This window comes from Schistocerca nitens, chromosome 1, assembly GCF_023898315.1.
Source record: "Schistocerca nitens isolate TAMUIC-IGC-003100 chromosome 1, iqSchNite1.1, whole genome shotgun sequence".
Taxonomy (NCBI): Eukaryota; Metazoa; Arthropoda; class Insecta; order Orthoptera; family Acrididae; genus Schistocerca; species Schistocerca nitens.
In genome coordinates this window covers 909,094,704-909,112,430 of record NC_064614.1, presented here as the reverse complement: position 1 = coordinate 909,112,430, position 17,727 = coordinate 909,094,704, and the positions used below count along the sequence as shown (strand labels likewise).

Genomic DNA, 17,727 nt, shown 5'->3' with positions numbered 1-17,727 from the left:
ACACTGTAAATCTTTCACACATGCAGAATAAAAACTATGTTTTTACAGAAATAGTGTGCATTTCTTTTGGAGTGAACATATATATATATATATATATATATATATATATATATATATATATATATACACTCCTGGAAATTGAAATAAGAACACCGTGAATTCATTGTCCCAGGAAGGGGAAACTTTATTGACACATTCCTGGGGTTAGATACATCACATGATCACACTGATAGAACCACAGGCACATAGACACAGGCAACAGAGCATGCACAATGTCGGCACTAGTACAGTGTATATCCACCTTTCGCAGCAATGCAGGCTGCTATTCTCCCATGGAGACGATCGTAGAGATGCTGGATGTAGTCCTGTGGAACGGCTTGCCATGCCATTTCCACCTGGCGCCTCAGTTGGACCAGCGTCCGTGCTGGACGTGCAGACCGCGTGAGACGACGCTTCATCCAGTCCCAAACATGCTCAATGGGGGACAGATCCGGAGATCTTGCTGGCCAGGGTAGTTGACTTACACCTTCTAGAGCACGTTGGGTGGCACGGGATACATGCGGACGTGCATTGTCCTGTTGGAACAGCAGGTTCCCTTGCCGGTCTAGGAATGGTAGAACGATGGGTTCGATGACGGTTTGGATGTACCGTGCACTATTCAGTGTCCCCTCGACGATCACCAGTGGTGTACGGCCAGTGTAGGAGATCGCTCCCCACACCATGATGCCGGGTGTTGGCCCTGTGTGCCTCGGTCGTATGCAGCCCTGATTGTGGCGCTCACCTGCACGGCGCCAAACACGCATACGACCATCATTGGCACCAAGGCAGAAGCGATTCTCATCGCTGAAGACGTCACGTCTCCATTCGTCCCTCCATTCACGCCTGTCGCGACACCACTGGAGGCGGGCTGCACGATGTTGGGGCGTGAGCGGAAGACGGCCTAACGGTGTGCGGGACCGTAGCCCAGCTTCATGGAGACGGTTGCGAATGGTCCTCGCCGATACCCCAGGAGCAACAGTGTCCCTAATTTGCTGGGAAGTGGCGGTGCGGTCCCCTACGGCACTGCGTAGGATCCTACGGTCTTGGCGTGCATCCGTGCGTCGCTGCGGTCCGGTCCCAGGTCGACGGGCACGTGCACCTTCCGCCGACCACTGGCGACAACATCGATGTACTGTGGAGACCTCACGCCCCACGTGTTGAGCAATTCGGCGGTACGTCCACCCGGCCTCCCGCATGCCCACTATACGCCCTCGCTCAAAGTCCGTCAACTGCACATACGGTTCACGTCCACGCTGTCGCGGCATGCTACCAGTGTTAAAGACTGCGATGGAGCTCCGTATGCCACGGCAAACTGGCTGACACTGACGGCGGCGGTGCACAAATGCTGCGCAGCTAGCGCCATTCGACGGCCAACACCGCGGTTCCTGGTGTGTCCGCTGTGCCGTGCGTGTGATCATTGCTTGTACAGCCCTCTCGCAGTGTCCGGAGCAAGTATGGTGGGTCTGACACACCGGTGTCAATGTGTTCTTTTTTCCATTTCCAGGAGTGTATATGTATATATGGCGATGACGACCTATGATCTCTTCAGTAGAGATACACACCAAGCACGAACTCTTAATGGAATCTGCGAGACGCCGTGAGTAATGAGGCTAAGGAATAGGGGCACTACATCAGTAGTGTGTGGCTTAAGTTAAGAATTTGGGCACGACGGGAGGCCTGCTAGCATAGCCAGTGCGGCAGTGGTGACATGTCCGAAAGAACAGACACCAAGTATATGATGCCTCCTCATGTTGTTCATGCTGCGTGGGATTCAAAGCATTGTCCTGCCACACATTCTCAGACAGGCATGCTGCTGGACCAGGACTCTGATGTGAGGGTGGTGGAGGTGGGGTGGAAGTGTCCGCAGGTGCAGTGGTCGCTGGAAGGCTGACGGAGCGGAGAACTGCATCTGCAGCTGCCGCAGGAGACATTCCCAACGTTGCTCGATTTGGAGCCGCAGATGGATCACCCATGTCCGTGACGAGCACATAGCACCTGGGATAGCGCATTTTTGTGCCACCCACCAGTACCTCTACTGCAGGGGGAAGTGCAGACTCTTCACCTCCTCCGTCACGACTTGAGCAATTGGCCCAAGGGGAAAAAACTGCCGCCGGTCTTCTAAGTGTCGCTGGACTTGCACGTCGGTGCTCTTGCACACCTGGCCAGTTATGGTAACAGCCATACCATAAGGAGCAAGAATCACTGGAATACCTTATGAAGAAGCCTGTGCCTGCTGAAGATGTTGCCAAGTTAAACTGCGAACTAACGGATGAGTGCGAACGTCGATACTTGCACACACGGTGCTCTCACCGTGGACAAAAAAAATGCAAAGGGAACACTGCTGGTACTTGCTAAGCCCAGCTGGGAGGTCGTGGATGCGTGCAGGCCTCCTGCCTCAGAACCCGGTCTGGTCGCCCCTAGCGGGCGCACACGTGCAACGTCAGGAGGAACGAACAGGTTAGGCGGCCGGCAGTGGTGTGCCTTACGCGCTAGGCGTTACGCACGGCACATACGCACTACTTATCTCGGGAGGCGCGGTGCAGCGGCACAGCGGCCGGATCGTTAAAAAACGGCCCCCAGGGAAGGAGCAGCAGGGGTGGGCGGCGGGGCACGTGGGCGGCAGCTCCTGGGGTGGGGGCTGCTTCTGCTACTCGCTCCTCGAAAAATAAAAATAACTGCGAAAAAACTCGACATAAACAGGACGTGAGTGAGCGGATTGATCCGCGGCCCGCCCCCCTCTGCAGCCCCCCTGTGGCCGCGCTTACCTCCCCCCCCACCGTTCCCGCCCCCCTCTGCGGCCCCACCCTCGCTCCCTCGCGGCCGCAAGTACCCCCTCCTACGCCGTCGCGTGTTTCTCTGTCTCCCGCCACACAGTAGAATTACCAAGTCAGGAGTCACTTAATTAAAAATTACTTAATTACGGTCTTGGCTCTAATTAGTGAACATGCCTCTTTTTTCCGGTTCTGTCCCTTGACGCTCTCCCTCGGCGCTCGGGCGTTTTTCTCCGTCTCCGTCTTGCCTTTGCTTCCCCCTCCTCAAGCGCTCGCCCCCCCCCCCCCCACCCCCGCCACACCCCCTCCCTCTCCATGCGTGCGTAATTGCTATTCTTAACCTATCCTAATTACTATTCATTATTTCAAGGTGCGGCGTTCGTACGGCGAGCATGTGAGGTGAGGTGAGGAGTCCGGGCGTGTGTGCGCCCGCGCCCGCACCCTCCTCTGGCTCAAATTGTTGCTCACCTCCGCAACCCTTTACGTTCGCGGCCTCTCGTTCTACTTTTATTTTCTTTTTTGAGGCGGGAAAGACAAAACAGAAGGAGGAAAAGGACCGCAGCGCGTGTATCTAAACTGGGGAAGAAACCCGGCGAAGCTCATAATGGCCGCGCCTTCTCTTAAGGGAAATGACTTCCTCGTAACAGTTTAATGTCGAATTTCGAAAAAAAAGAAAGAAAGGACGCCAGTGCTACAGTCACAGGCCCCACGGTGCACTCACCGTGAATTAGTGTGTGTGTGTGTGTGTGTGTGTGTGTGTGTGTGTGTGTGTTTGCGCGCGCGCCCGTGAATTAGTGTGTGTGTGCGTTGGGCGCCGCGCACCACACGCAACAAAACCGTCACCGCGGCTGTGATGAATGCCCCGTTCCTTGATTCCCGGTCGCGCATCTTTGGTCACGAGCGCGCACGGGGGTGCTAATTCGAATCGCGAAGGGGAGATTTTTTTTCACTGCGGGAAGGGAAACTCAGCATAGCTTGCCCTCCCTACCTGCAGCATGGCGTTCTCCTTTCTCCGTGGACGGTCGCAACGAGATGACACAAGATGACAATAGCGGATTGGCTGAAATCGTTGGTGGATCTGAGAGGTAATTTCTATAACAGAAGATGCAGGTGTTGTCCTGGAAATTACGGGACATTTCACATGTTAATTGTTTTCTAATCCTACAGTCTGTTGATACTTGTCGCTACATGTCATCAGAAGAACCATATCAGAACTATTACATGAAACGAACAGTAGAGCCTGCCGGGATGGCCGAGCGGTTCTAGGCGCTTCAGTCCGGAACCGCGTGACTGCTACAGTCGCAGGTTCGAATCCTGCCTGGGGCATGGATGTGTGTGATGTCCTTAGGTTGGTTAGGTTTAAGTAGTTCTAAGTCCTAGGGGACTGATGACCTCAGAAGTTAAGTCCTATTGTGCTCACAGCCATTTTTGAACAGTTAACTATGATGCTTTATGCTTCGGCAAAGAAGTTTCGATAGCTGTTTACAGTATATGGACAAGGGAAATGTGCATTCATCGTCATTTTGTTACTATTGTTGTATTCTCCGTCGAGACTAAGAGTTATGGATGTTTTATAAAGCACGATCTAGATGTAAGATTCTCTGCCTCGTGATGACTGGGTGCTGTGTGCTGTCCTCAGGTTAGTTAGGTTTAAATAGTTCTAAGTTCTAGGGGACTGATGACCATAGATGTTAAGTCCCATAGTGCTCAGAACTGTTTGAACCATCTAGACGTAAGATAATAGAGTGGGGGGAGGGGTGTCTATGGAAAGTCTTATACCGACTAAGAAAGCCAGGAGTATCGAAGGAGGAGCTATGCAGTTCAGCGACCGTACATATGACAGAATGAAACATAGCACATTCAGTCTCCTTTGCATAAAAAAAAGTGGTAATGGAATTATGCATCACCACAGAGCCCATGAATGCGACGTCTGCCAACTGAAGTGAAGAAGTACTTTTTATTAACAGCCGAATCATTAAACAACCGTCTGTTCACTGCCCGTTGGAAGGGCACTAGTACCACGAAGCCTTGGTTCGAACTCCGTCGCAGCGATATTACGACTAGTTTGGTATAAACTACGAACGTCACTGATTAAGTGCCTATACCAGTTGCTATGCAATCAGCAGACACCAATAAAGCACTCACTTTAAGAAGTGACAGCCGAACATGCACGACCATTCTTCTGAGAATGAAATCCGGATGTGTCAGCAAAACACTCGGCAATTTAACAGTTCCTTTCGAAATGATTGACAGTAACAGTTCCATCAGTTCGTATATTCTTTAAATTACTAGTAGAAGAGCTTCATACACAAAGCACTTAATCATTATTTCGTGTCTTACAGTGTGTTGGGTCCTTTGCTAGTCAGTACCAGTCGCCGACGTGAATAGTGGACCTTTTCAGAACCATCTAAAAAGCAAAGTCATTGAGAAATCCCACAGTTTTAGTTTCCATAAAAAGGGCTAAGTCGGCTACCAGATGTTAAAACGTTTGCTACATTGTACTGTTCGCTCATTTTTTGGAAAAAGCATATTCGTGCCATCAGTTGTGCAATTTTATGTTTATTCTTCACCTGTTTCTCTTGTCTATCATCTTCAAGGAGAAAAACATTGCACCTCAATGGATCGACAATACATTTCTGTTATATATATGAGCTATACAAATGACTTGGCACATTTACAGTTGCGCACATTTGGTGATAAAGAGAAACACAACTGTATGTCTGTATGGACTGTTTTATGAAAGACTAATGTCACAATTATATATGTCCTAAATGTGTATGATGGAAATGAGTGACTGATCCATTGATGTGCGATATTTTTCTCCTTGAAGATGATCGTAACAATCGATACCGGTAGAGAATAAACAAAAAACCGTACAGCTGATGGGACAAAATGCTTTTTTTCAAGTTGTTTTACAGATGTAGACAATAACATAGGGAAACCCCTGTTCCCACATTGTTAGATGTTACGACTGATTATAGGTATGGCCATTACTTATTTCTTGTCCATAAATAGATTCTTATTATATTTTACGGCTGCTAGTAATTCTATGTTTATAAGTTATAAGAAAGTTGGAATCTAATTTTTTTCTGCAGCATGCACAGACCGAGATGTGAATAGGTTGCCTGACAGACTGACGTTGTTTTAGGAGTGAAAAACTTTCTTACACATAATTTGTCGATAGTTCTATATGTGCTTTATGAATAGTGTGGTACAAACAATTGCGACGTCTTCTGCGTAACATCATACGTCACGCCAGGGGAGTCAGATTAGTCCGTCACCATCAATTCGGTAGGAGGCATTTAGCCACTTTATGGGCTGCCTAGCACCACATCAGAGGACAATTACATTCGCATAAGACGCTAGACAGGAAAGGGGAAACGTAAAAATTCTTTATCTGAGGCACATGTGGCACGTTCCTATGGCGCTGGGTGTCCTGTGGTGAGGTAAGACAACTCAGAGCCGCGTCACCGCGGCCTCCCCCGCATCTTGCGAGCAACAAGCGGGTAGACGCAGCCGCTAATGGGGAACTGTCGGCGGCGGAAATTGCCGCCTTCCGACACGCTGCAGCTACCCCTGCCCCACGGCAGATAAGCATCGCGGCCGACCAGGCCAATACTGCGGCTGCGTGCTGAGACGCTCGCGCGACGGCTGCTGCTGCCGAGAGGAGCGAGGAAGGCTGTCGCTGCCTTACTGGAAGGCTGCGTTGGCCAGACGTTGGTGCCTTTCTACCACAAAACCCTGTGTCGAAGCTAAGAGGTATGCCACACTTGAAGATGCTTTTCATTACAGCTGTGCCACGTCATACAATATGCAGAAAAGCTGCCACGTCTCTGGACGAACATGGCTTCCATTTACAAATAAAAATCGAGCAATAAAAGCTAACCCATAGTGACTGCAGCCAAAAAGTAGTGTTAACCTACTTAGGCTGAAAAAATGGCTCTGAGCACTATGGGACTTAACTTCTGAGGTCATCACTCCCCTAGAACTTAGAACTACTTCAACATAACTAACCTAAGGACATCACAAACATCCATGCCCGAGGCAGGATTCGAACCTGCGCCCGTAGCGGTCGCGCGGTTCCAGACTGTAGCGCCTAGAACCGCTCGGCCTCTCCGGCCGGCCTACTTAGGCTGACAACGCGTGAAGACTAACAGACCACTGTTACCAATACGCTCTGCTGTCTAATCTAAAAATGAAACTCTTTTTTTATAAGCAAAAAAATCAAAATATGCCGCAGAACACGCCCCACATATCTCCAGGTATCAGTCGTCAAGCTGTATGAACAATGTCACAAAAAATGACGTAATTCAAGGAGGGAGTCATAAAGCTGTCACTAACACACTGAATGTTTGAGTAGGCCAGACCCTGGTGACGTTCTACCATAAAATCTAGTGTCGGACCTAAGAAGTATCCCACACTTTGGGATACTTTTTGTTACGACTGCTGGTAACGATGTAACTAAGTGCAACTCAGGGCCCCTACAGTCGATCTGAGGTACATACACAGAGCGTTAGAGTTACTGAAGAGAAATTCGGAGGTAAGGAAACCGAAAGTACGGTAACGAAAATGCGAAGCAAGAACAGGGCAATCAATGAAATAGAACGAATAACTTACTCATATGGTGCACTTAGGCGAGTCTGATAAATCGACAGACGAATGAGGAAACTAAACAATACACAGAAAGTGATTTCTTGGATAAGATAGTATAAACTGCTTGTAATAAACGTACGTACAGCTAGCTGCAGGTTAAAAATACCGCATCGGAAAACAAACCACAAGGCATTACATTCACTACTGTTATAACCACAGAAAAATGTCGGGTTTCAGCTCAAAGTACACTCTGGAAATACGTTTTTCTACAGACGCCAGTAGCAATTACACAACAAACAGGATAAATGCTGTCTTCGCGTTCATCATTCGGCTGGGATTCACCGAATGCTACGATACAGGCAGAACAAGATAAATGACGTAATTCGAGTACACTGCAGGAGAAGCTGATAAGTGGTGTGAAAAAAGTGGGGCCAAGCAGCTTGCTCGATTCATTAGTCTTCAGTAGCAGTGAAGTGAAGACATGTAAACAATTTATTTTTGTTTGTTTCTCATTTTATTTTGTCGAAGATTGATTGGTAGTTTGGTTTAACTGAAATATACTGTTCTCTATATCCGGCTTATAGACCCACATCTAATTCCGTACTTTCTGCACTTTCTCTTTACTTCCTAACTAAACTAATAACAGCGAGTTACGGATTACGAAATGTTAAGAATTGCTTGGGACGGTATTACGTAACGATTCTTGAGCAGTACATCAAGTGAGGATTCTTGAGCAGTACATCAAGTGTCATTGAGGAACAGGAAATGAGATCCTGGATGGAGAAATGGACGAATGGAAGAAGAGGCTAGTAAGAGAGAGAGAAAGAGTGAGAGAGAGAGGGGGGGGGATAACACACACACACACACACACACAGAGAGAGAGAGAGAGAGAGAGAGAGAGAGAGAGAGAGAGAGGCAGGGGAGAGGGAATCAGAGATATTATGCACTGCGTGTCGAGCCAGGATAGACAACTTTTAATTAATTATTTCGGGTAACGGCGTGCAAACAGAGTGCGCACCCGTCCTAAGGTAACTCGCCATTAAAACACGTACAAGGGTAAATACGGAGCAGGCCGATAAATGTTTCAGGCGGAACCGTGGAGTACGCCAGGCGGGGACGCAGCCACAAAGCCCGGCCGACGTCACGGAACACGACGGCGAGCTCCGGGCGAGCGCGGGGGCGGCGTGGTGGGAGTGTCAGGGGGTGGCTGGAGTCTGCGTAGCTGATCGAGCAAGGCCGGCCTTAAAACGTCACACCAAAGAGGACAACCGCCCTTCTCTAGCACGGTCCCGTTTTCGATTGCGCGGCTCCGATTTAACAATTTATCCAAAATCCTGCAAAGTATGCTTACGGAGCTACGACGGTCGGTGTCACCCTGAAGACGACCACTATGGAAGTGTACGTAGGATCGTTTAATTGCCACGGTGGCCGAGCGGTTCTAGGCGCTTCAGTCCGGAACCGCGCGTCTGCTACGGTCGCAGGTTCGAATCCTGCTTCGGGCATGGCTGTGTCTGATGTCATTAGGTTAGTTAGGTTTAAGTAGTTCGAAATTCTAGGGGACTGATGACCTCAGATGTTAAGTCCCATAGTGCTCAGAGCCATTTGATAGTTTAATTTGTAATATCACGCAGAGATTTCCTCGAAAAACTGACTCCGATACCGAAAAACTATTCTCGTAGACTGTACCATGAAGACTTCACTCTACTGTGGTGTATGACGGAAAACCTTTCACCGATTCCTGGACTGCCTTCACAGACTAACGACTAATACAGTCGTCAAGTCGGAATGCTGTGCCTCTTACTTCGTGAGCACCTTTAAAACACGTTGACATCATATAAATAAGGCCAAACATACATTTGTGAAACCAGAATGCCTATATCCCATTGAATGTCTAATACTGCATTAGAAGTTGGAGAGAAAAATTAGGAGAAAAATTAGTAGTGCAAAAATATATATCACAATGTAGAAAATAGTAACAGTAGGAACAAGGAAGATGAGATTGATATTCTTGCATCATTTACGCAGAATGGATGTCATCCAATTAAATACCGAGATCCACAAAAACTTTTGGTGAAAGAAGTCGACTACAAGCTCAAGAGATAAAGATGAGTTTAGAATGAAACAACTGAACAGAAGAAGAAACAATAGACAGGGAGTAGCTCTAGAACAGAAATGTTACAAGTGGAAGGGACCCAACGGGGGAAGCATAAGTAAACAGGTTCAAAATGCACTGTGCACAGGAGAAAATGAACACAGAGAAAGGATGAAGGAATGCTCGAGGGAAAGGAAGAAAAAAACAGAATATGAAGAACTGTGGAGACCAATACGAGAGGGAAAGAAGGGCTAATATAACTTCATTTGTTTGTTGTCTCTAATTTGAAAAATGTTTTTGACCTTACAAGTGAAGTTCATTTTGTTCAGAAACCTTATAGACTGTTGTTCGTGTTGGACCAATGGCTAAAGACGAATGGAACACCAGAGGTTTATAAACGAGGAAAAGATCTTTCGCATAAATTTGTTATAACTAATCCACTTTGTATGTGTCAATTATGTCATTACGCTAACACTTCAGCAGTAGATGCCTTAGAAAAACTTGGGCATACGGTAGTTCTATGGTACTAAATGATGATTGTGTTCTGTTTAGACCTGTATAGCAGTCTGGTATGTCATCTACACGAATGTCGTGTGCTACAGGTATTGAGTTTGGAATTCCTCCCCCCCCCCCCTCTCCTCCCCCTCCCCCCAGATGTTTTACCAGTCACTGCCGTCATTTTGCTCACTACTGAAAACAACAACGGACAATGTATTCCACAAGCAGTAAGAAACATAACAAAAATGTGTTGGGACTTTTAGACATGTGTGGCGGTAAGGGATGAGTAGGTGATAAGTCCTGGTAACTGCATGAATGCGGAAAAGATAGCTCGAGGAGAGGGAAGCAACAGATAGTTAATTTTAAGAGTACGCAAAGAGGTTTTGTGTATGAATTTATGCCTACTGCTGTACCGATACTAGCTGTTTATTCCGTGATGATACACGGCTGTTAACATAAAGAAAGAGAGGCTTGAATTATGCTACGCAACATTGCAATTGGAAATCTACTTATCGAAGGCCATTTTTCAGAATATAACTGCAGACTCTCACCATTTTTTGTACGGAAAAGGGTACACAACACAAAGTTGAGATCAGTATCAAGATTAACGAACAATGTTTAGGGAGTAGCAACGATGCCTTTCCTTACTTTCCGGTGTAGTGCACATCTCTAGCGTTCAATCCTAGGGAATTTTCAGAGATAAAGGCATTTCAAAATGAGAGATTAAAGAGTTACTAGTGAACAATTTTCAGTCACATGAAGAACAGAGACTCCAGAGGAAGGACGCAACAGTGGGACTGGAACGTCAAAAAACGCAGAATAGGAAACTTCCTCCTACATTAAAACTCTGTACCGGGGCGGGACTCGAAACTGAAACCAGTGAATTTAGCGTCCGTGGTTCGAGACTCGGTCCAGCACACAATTTTAATCTACCAGAAATCGGGTCACACTCCACTGCAGAGTGAAATTTCATTCTGGAAAGTCATAAAACTTCATCAGGATTAACGACGGCCAGGAATTCGTGAAGCCTTAGTATACATCATTATTCGATGTAAGGAGCACGTGTAGTTTCCGAGGCCCAACGTAGCAGCCTCGGAGTGCCGGCAACTTCTTAGACGCAGATGCGGCGAGTGGAGCCTACGTCGCAGGGGTGGCGAGCAGCGAGCAGCACGCGGCACGGCGCCGCGCGGCCTGGCGTGGTCTGGAGAGTTGTTGTAAGGAGGCTGCGCGAAGGGAGCAGCAAGTGCCGCGTGGAACCCATTCTGTAGATCCCTCCCCTCGCAATCGATAGCGCCGCGGAAATGGGCCGAGGGGAGCACATATTGCGAACGAGTCACATTTCTTACGCCGCGGTCTCGTAGCCGACAGCTCTGGCGAAAATTTTCTTCTTCCCATTCCGGCCAGGGAAATACCGCACACCGCAAGGTGAAATTGAAAAGAGTTGAAACTGAATTTGGCTGCAGATTTTTCAGTGTAATAGTGATTTCTTGGAGAAGTAGTTTCTCTTAGATGTGATTACATGTTTTGCTGTTTAATGTAATGCTCATTCTTCGATTCTTAGTGACTCGTCCGTTCGGTGGACGGATCAGCTTAGAATACAGTGAAGTCATCGGATATTGTTATTATTCGAGATTGTTTTCCCTTCTTCCATCTGAGGCTTCGAAAGTTGGAAAAAGGAAGCAGACAAGAGCGCTAGTTTCCTATGGAATGTTAGCAATGCGAGCAGTCAGTTTTCACATGAAAGCAACGATTGCAGATATGGAAATCGAACAACGAATCAGCTTAGTTACGATGACGGATGTGTAGCACAACAGACCTCAAGTTCCTCTTAGCATTGTTAAACGTGCTGCAGTCACTTGAGTTAAGCAACCAGTGAAAATACATTTGTCTTTGTTGGTCGGTTACTGTGTGTCACATTAGAAGCTACATCAGTATATGCAAATAGTTTCAAGAGACTTGTTGAACGAAATAGCATTCACCTGTCTTCGGGAAGCCTTCATCCTGTATTAGTTACGGGAAACAATATTGACAAGATAGAATGTCTTCCCATCGATAGTCTTAATGATGTTTCGTAGTGGTGAACTTCAGCAGTTGTGACTAATTAGTACAGTGGTCAGGAGCTAGTGAGTATTATGTGAAATGTGAATAGCAGCAGACAGATACTGGTAGATAGAAGCTATGAGAGGGACCGTAAAACGCTTCTCTATAGCTGAAATGCAAGGGTCCGAGTTTGAACCCCTGGCAACACTCTGTTCTGATCTGTCATGAAGCTTTCTGGTCTTTCTTGAAGCTTTACTTCTAATCGTAACACTCCGTAACATACCTTTACTGCCGTATAAATTGTTTGTGAACAGAAGCATGGAAATTGTGTACACATTGAAGGTAACTTGCGCCTCTGTTTAGTTCTGTGCATTTTAAGAAAGAAAGCTCTGCTTTGTTTGTTTCAAAGAGTCAAACCAGGGACTTACTATCAGTCAAGTCAAAGATAGTAAATCATATACTTGGTATAGTGTAAATACGTCAGTTGCGCATGTTGTAATATTGGATGGCTGTAGGAATGTAAACCGAATAGCTGGATACTTCGCATATATTTACTTGTTCATTAGCCCGTTTTGTGTACGAATATAGGCAATTACGTTGTAAAAGTGAATATTTGAAGATTGTATTTAGTTCCAGTTCCGTGGTAAGTACTATATTTTTCAGATTGGGGTGATGCGCTTAGAATTAAAAAGTCAATTTATATGTGAATACATTCGTGTGCTATGGACGCGATCTTAAGCTTAACACTAAATTTCGTGTATCGCCATAAAGAACCCCGTGATAAACGAACTGGAAAGATCTCATCTGGATGCTATAGCTGTCTCGTAAGTCAGCTACTAGGCATGCGGAGTCAGACGACCTGCACGCTTAGTTGCCAACGTTCACGTTACTTGAAGTCTAACCAACCGATCACGGGTTATTCCATGGTGCAACACGGGCCTTTACGCCAGCAGCGTGCTCTAGCTAGAAAAGTGCGGTCAGCTGGCTTACCTGAAGTTGGAGAACCACTTGACGAGCTGCGCCGTGTTGTTCTTGTTGAACTTGATGTCTGGGAAGTACATCTTGAGCACGGCCGAGCTGGGGTAGCGCACCCAGAAGAACATCAGCTTCGCCTTGCGCAGGTGCATCGGCGTCAACGTCGACGAGTTCACGCTGGTTAAGGAAATAACAACTGGACAATGACGGGCAGACCGTGGCACGCAGCTTCGCTCGCGCCCTCTATGCGAGGGCTACTTCAGCCTGGCACACTCCACACACTCGCCCATGCTCTCCCACACACACACACAAATAACACAAATGGTGCACGTGCTTCCACCATTCTTTGTGTTCCTTAATATAGCTCTAAGTTTGATTACATTGAATGGATGCAGTCGTTGGATGACGAACTATTCGGAGTAACTATTCAGATTTCCTTCCGGTCATAGTAGTTATGATAGCGTCCATGTCACTTATCTAAAAATGTCATGAGAACGTTAGGTATGCAAACTACTGAGAACTATTTAATGCTTCTTATCACGAATACTTGTTTCTAAACGGCATTGCTCCACTATTCAAGAAGTGTGTCTCACACCAAAGGATAAATATCATGCTGGAAGACACTGAACCTGGCGAATGTGCTAAGCCGATAACAAATTGTTGACAATTTCCCAAAAAGTTACTTGTATCTTCGCTAAACCTTAAGCTAGAAGGTACTGCAAGCGACTTCTAATCACGCTGCAATTTTAAAGGTACACACCAATGAACTACTTCAATAAGAACGTACCCAAACATCAGAGGAAAACCTTTATGACTACACACTACCTTCAATCCAATATCACAGTGTTTGCACTCCCTAAAGACAACCTGTTTCGTTATTGCAGTACTTTGACTTACAAATGTGATTTAAATAAGAACAGAAAATTTTACATTATGAATTTTTATTCATTTCTACCAGTCGGTAGTCTGCTCAGAAACCAGACACAAGGAATGAGAAGTCAAACTAAGTCGCAGTAGTCTTAACTGTTACTTCTACTGAGGAAGGGCAATAGAAAGTTATCAGCCCTGTATCAGTATGCAAGAAATTACCTAGCTGCCTTTGTTATTTTGCCTCACGTCGAACGATTACGTGAAAAAGACAGAGGTTAGATGGAGCCAATTCCCGTATTTAACACAAATTACCTTTAAGACTACTTCCAAGCCAATGGAACTGACATAAAGAAAAGGAGTAGATAAAGAGAGAAAATGTCTGGCTTTTCTTCTTAAATTTCCGAAAAGTAATGAACTAGTCTACATATGGCAGCCTCTCTCTCTCTCATTTACAGCCTGTTGTGCCATTACGTGTCAGTATAAAACGTGGTACAACCTCTGTCGCACGAGTGTTGCAATACTGTGTAACGTAGAGGCAACTGAAAGCTGAATGAGGAGGGGGTGAGGCGTGGACTGCTCACCCACTTGCTGCTGACAATGAAGAACAAAGACATTAAAACTGCGTCGTTAATACACCGCGTAATCGACAAGGTGCCTCGGAGACTACTCGTCAAGCGTAGCCTCGTAGTAACTTATTGAGATCTACAACGCTGCTCGAAAGCAAATTATATTCCATTAATCGAAGCAGAGCACACGCTACAGTAAGCGTGGTTTCCGTAATGACAGTGAAAAGGGATGACGGGAGCTTTACCGACTGTAACTCGGCTTAAACTGCGCCGTAAAACTAAATTAGTATTCAGTATCAAGTGTGGTATTTAAGTTGCCCGTCCGCGGCGAGGGCGTAACACAGCTCGCTGGAATAGAGGCGAGGGAAGCGCTCCGGTCAGAGAAGCCGGCAGTTCTCCTGCCAACGAGCACAGGGATGAATCGTTAATGACAACCCGCGCCACCGGCAGGTGTTGCAAGCCGACTTGGAGCCAAGTTGTATTACCTTAGACCATGCAATCAAATGCGTGTTCCTTATCTGTTAATCAGTTTCCTAATGTCGAGGCAAGATAAAGACAAAGCGTGGGGAAAAATTATACAAACTTTGCGCAAGTATATTAATGAGTCCCAGTTGAAATTAGTGCATCAGATGGCGGAGCTGGCAGTGGAGTTGAAGGGCGGGGTAGGGGGTGGGGGAGAGGGGTGTTCGGCATAGCCAGGCAGTGTCAAAGTCTTAATTAGACAACGCCCCTGAATGCCATCACGCCAAACTGCTGGTGTATTTCCGTTTCTGTGCGAGCACCGCGAAAATAACTTTCACGCTGGTTTTGCAGTAGTTCTTTGTTTCCAGTACAGTGCCTAAAATGTGTTGCACTCGTTGTAGTTGTCTAACTGGCTCAGAGAATAATCAGTTTCGGAATTTACCCTGATAAAACAAGTTGCTAGTAAAATAATCCTGAAGTTTAGCAACCATGATCAGGAAGGTTAATTTCAGACACTGAGCAAACGATACGTGTACCTATTATCGGCAGAACACTATGGGAAGAGTTGAAATACAAAAACGATTTAGATTTCGATTTGTAACTGTGTTAACGAAGCAATTAAAGCAAATTGATGAATGATAATGACAAAAAGTTTCATGAATTACTAATTCTCTGACAACAAAGGACACTGGGGAAGCACGATACTCTACATTCCTCTTAGAGGAGGAGAAATCTAAAGTATGTTGAAGGGTGCGGGTTTCGGAAACTAGGCCAAAGAGAGCTCTTTTGAGGGACAGTAATACGTGGCAGAACATACTTGAATGCTCTACAGTTCTAGGTGGCCCTTTTAGTAGCTACAGCGTAACCACAGACTGATAATCGGAAACAGTAAAATGCAACTATCAGTCAGTTGAAATCGCTCTGAACTGAGGTTGTGGGGCAACCGAAAAGACAGGGGCAGTTGACGATAATGATTTAGATCTTGCATGGGTTACTTAGATCATTCCAATGATTGCAGGAATGGTTCCTCAAAAAGTATTCCATCTGTGGTATCTCTCCAACCTGAGCCGTCGCTCCGTCTCTAGTTTGGCGTTTCTCTCTTACGGTTATTCCAAAGTTTTAAGTGATATACATGAACTAGTACTTCCCTCCCACGGGCTACTGAAGAATTTTTCTCAGTAAATATTATCTACCAACTGGTGCGTGCAGGGACAGTGGTGTCTGTAAGTGCTTAGCGGACTGGTTGGAGGGCGGAGGTCTGCAGATGAGCAGCGGCCGCTGGGTTCAACCTCCGGGTCAGGTGTCAATCCGCGTGAAGCGGGCAGACCCCGCTGGGTCGGATGTCTCAGCAACAACAACATCGCACCGCCTAAGGCTTCGGCGGCTAAGCCTATCGCGGGGAAATAGCGGTGGGGCTTCGACCGCCACAAGATACCCAATAAAAGGATTTGATTCAGCATTCGGATGGGAGACAATGCAAGGAAATGCTGAAGCGCTAGCAATGCCAGCCGCCCCGCAGAGCCCGGAGAAGCGGACAGCTCGCGAAACTACACTCTACTCAGTCGCAGGGTACACATCCCAATAAGAATATGACTCTTCTACCGTTTTTCCTTTTTTATTAAGAAGGACATTTCCTAGTGTTTTATTGCTTCTCTGTACGTAAGGTGCGGTTGCACTGAACCGTAGCTAGTTCGTCGTCCATGCAGAGGTTTCGACCTGTGGAAAGAGCGATCTGTTACGTTTTGCGTCCGATACAGTTTTTTTTTTCGAAATGTGAAGAAAATAGAATCGCTAGAGCGGCTATAGGAACAAGTAAGACTGTATCACTGAACCATCGTCATCAGAGAAGGAATTCTGGGAGACTGATTTCCAGTTTCTTGCAAAACAAGCTGGCTTTGATAACTTGCTGTTTTTTTTTTTTTTGGACGTATTGGCTGCTTATTGTCAACTGTTCATTACTAAGCTGGAGACGAAGAGAAGTGCCTAGTAGAACTGTTAAAGCCGTTGTCGAAAAGACACTCGAAATTAAGTCCAAGCATTGTATATGCAATATTCTCTCAGATACGAATTTACAGCAATTTTGCTTCACTGTTGGATATTATTTCAGTGTAAGTAAGGTTCCTCTGTCTCCAGTAATCAGTAAATCTTGGAAAACAATATTCTCTGTTGGTACGAGTTTAATAACGAATGACTACTCTTTCGTGATTAGAATCCGAGGGGAAAATCCAGCCAGTAACACAAGTGAAGCAATTTATCACTTGTAAGTATCTGAAGTGTAATTCTTGAACATAAGTATTAAGTAGACAAATAAGTTAGCTCCTTAAGACACTTCACTTCTGACAGCCACAGACTTCGTGGAGCAAAATAAAACAGTCACGGAAAATATTTATAAGACGGTTGCGGAGTTGGCTCCTTTTAATGAAAAGGAGAATTGTACGTCACAGAAAATGCTGGAAACCGTAATTTCAATGCACCGAGTACTTCTCTGTGACATTACGCTTGAGTGACGGAGAGGACCAGAAGTGTCTATTGACCAGCTGAATGCAACATGAAATTGTGCTCACTATATAGCAGTGGGAGTTCAGATTCGACTGCACAATAAGTGAAAATCATGTGCTGAAGTGCTTGCGCAAGGGGATGAGGCTGGATGTGTTTTGGGAAAGCCTCCAGCGTAGCACGCAATGCAAAACTAAATGGCAAAATGGCGTGAAGCAGGCTCTTTAGAGAATAAAAACCTCAGCCTCCCGAAACGGGTTCGAATACCAGGAAAAATTACCCATGTGAAGAAAGTCAGATGAAATCAAACACCGTTTAGCTGAGC

The 17,727-nt window shown here is 46.1% G+C and overlaps 1 protein-coding gene across 1 annotated transcript in view; it reads right to left on the bottom strand.

The window, feature by feature from the left end:
- The window catches only part of LOC126192305 (homeobox protein prospero), a 64,972-nt gene that overhangs the window by 28,941 nt on the left and 18,304 nt on the right, over window positions 1-17,727 (bottom strand). Inside the window, exon 6 of the mRNA XM_049932593.1 lies at window positions 13,024-13,185. Coding sequence (XP_049788550.1) covers window positions 13,024-13,185 — 162 coding nt within the window. The remainder of the gene's footprint in view (window positions 1-13,023; window positions 13,186-17,727) is intronic.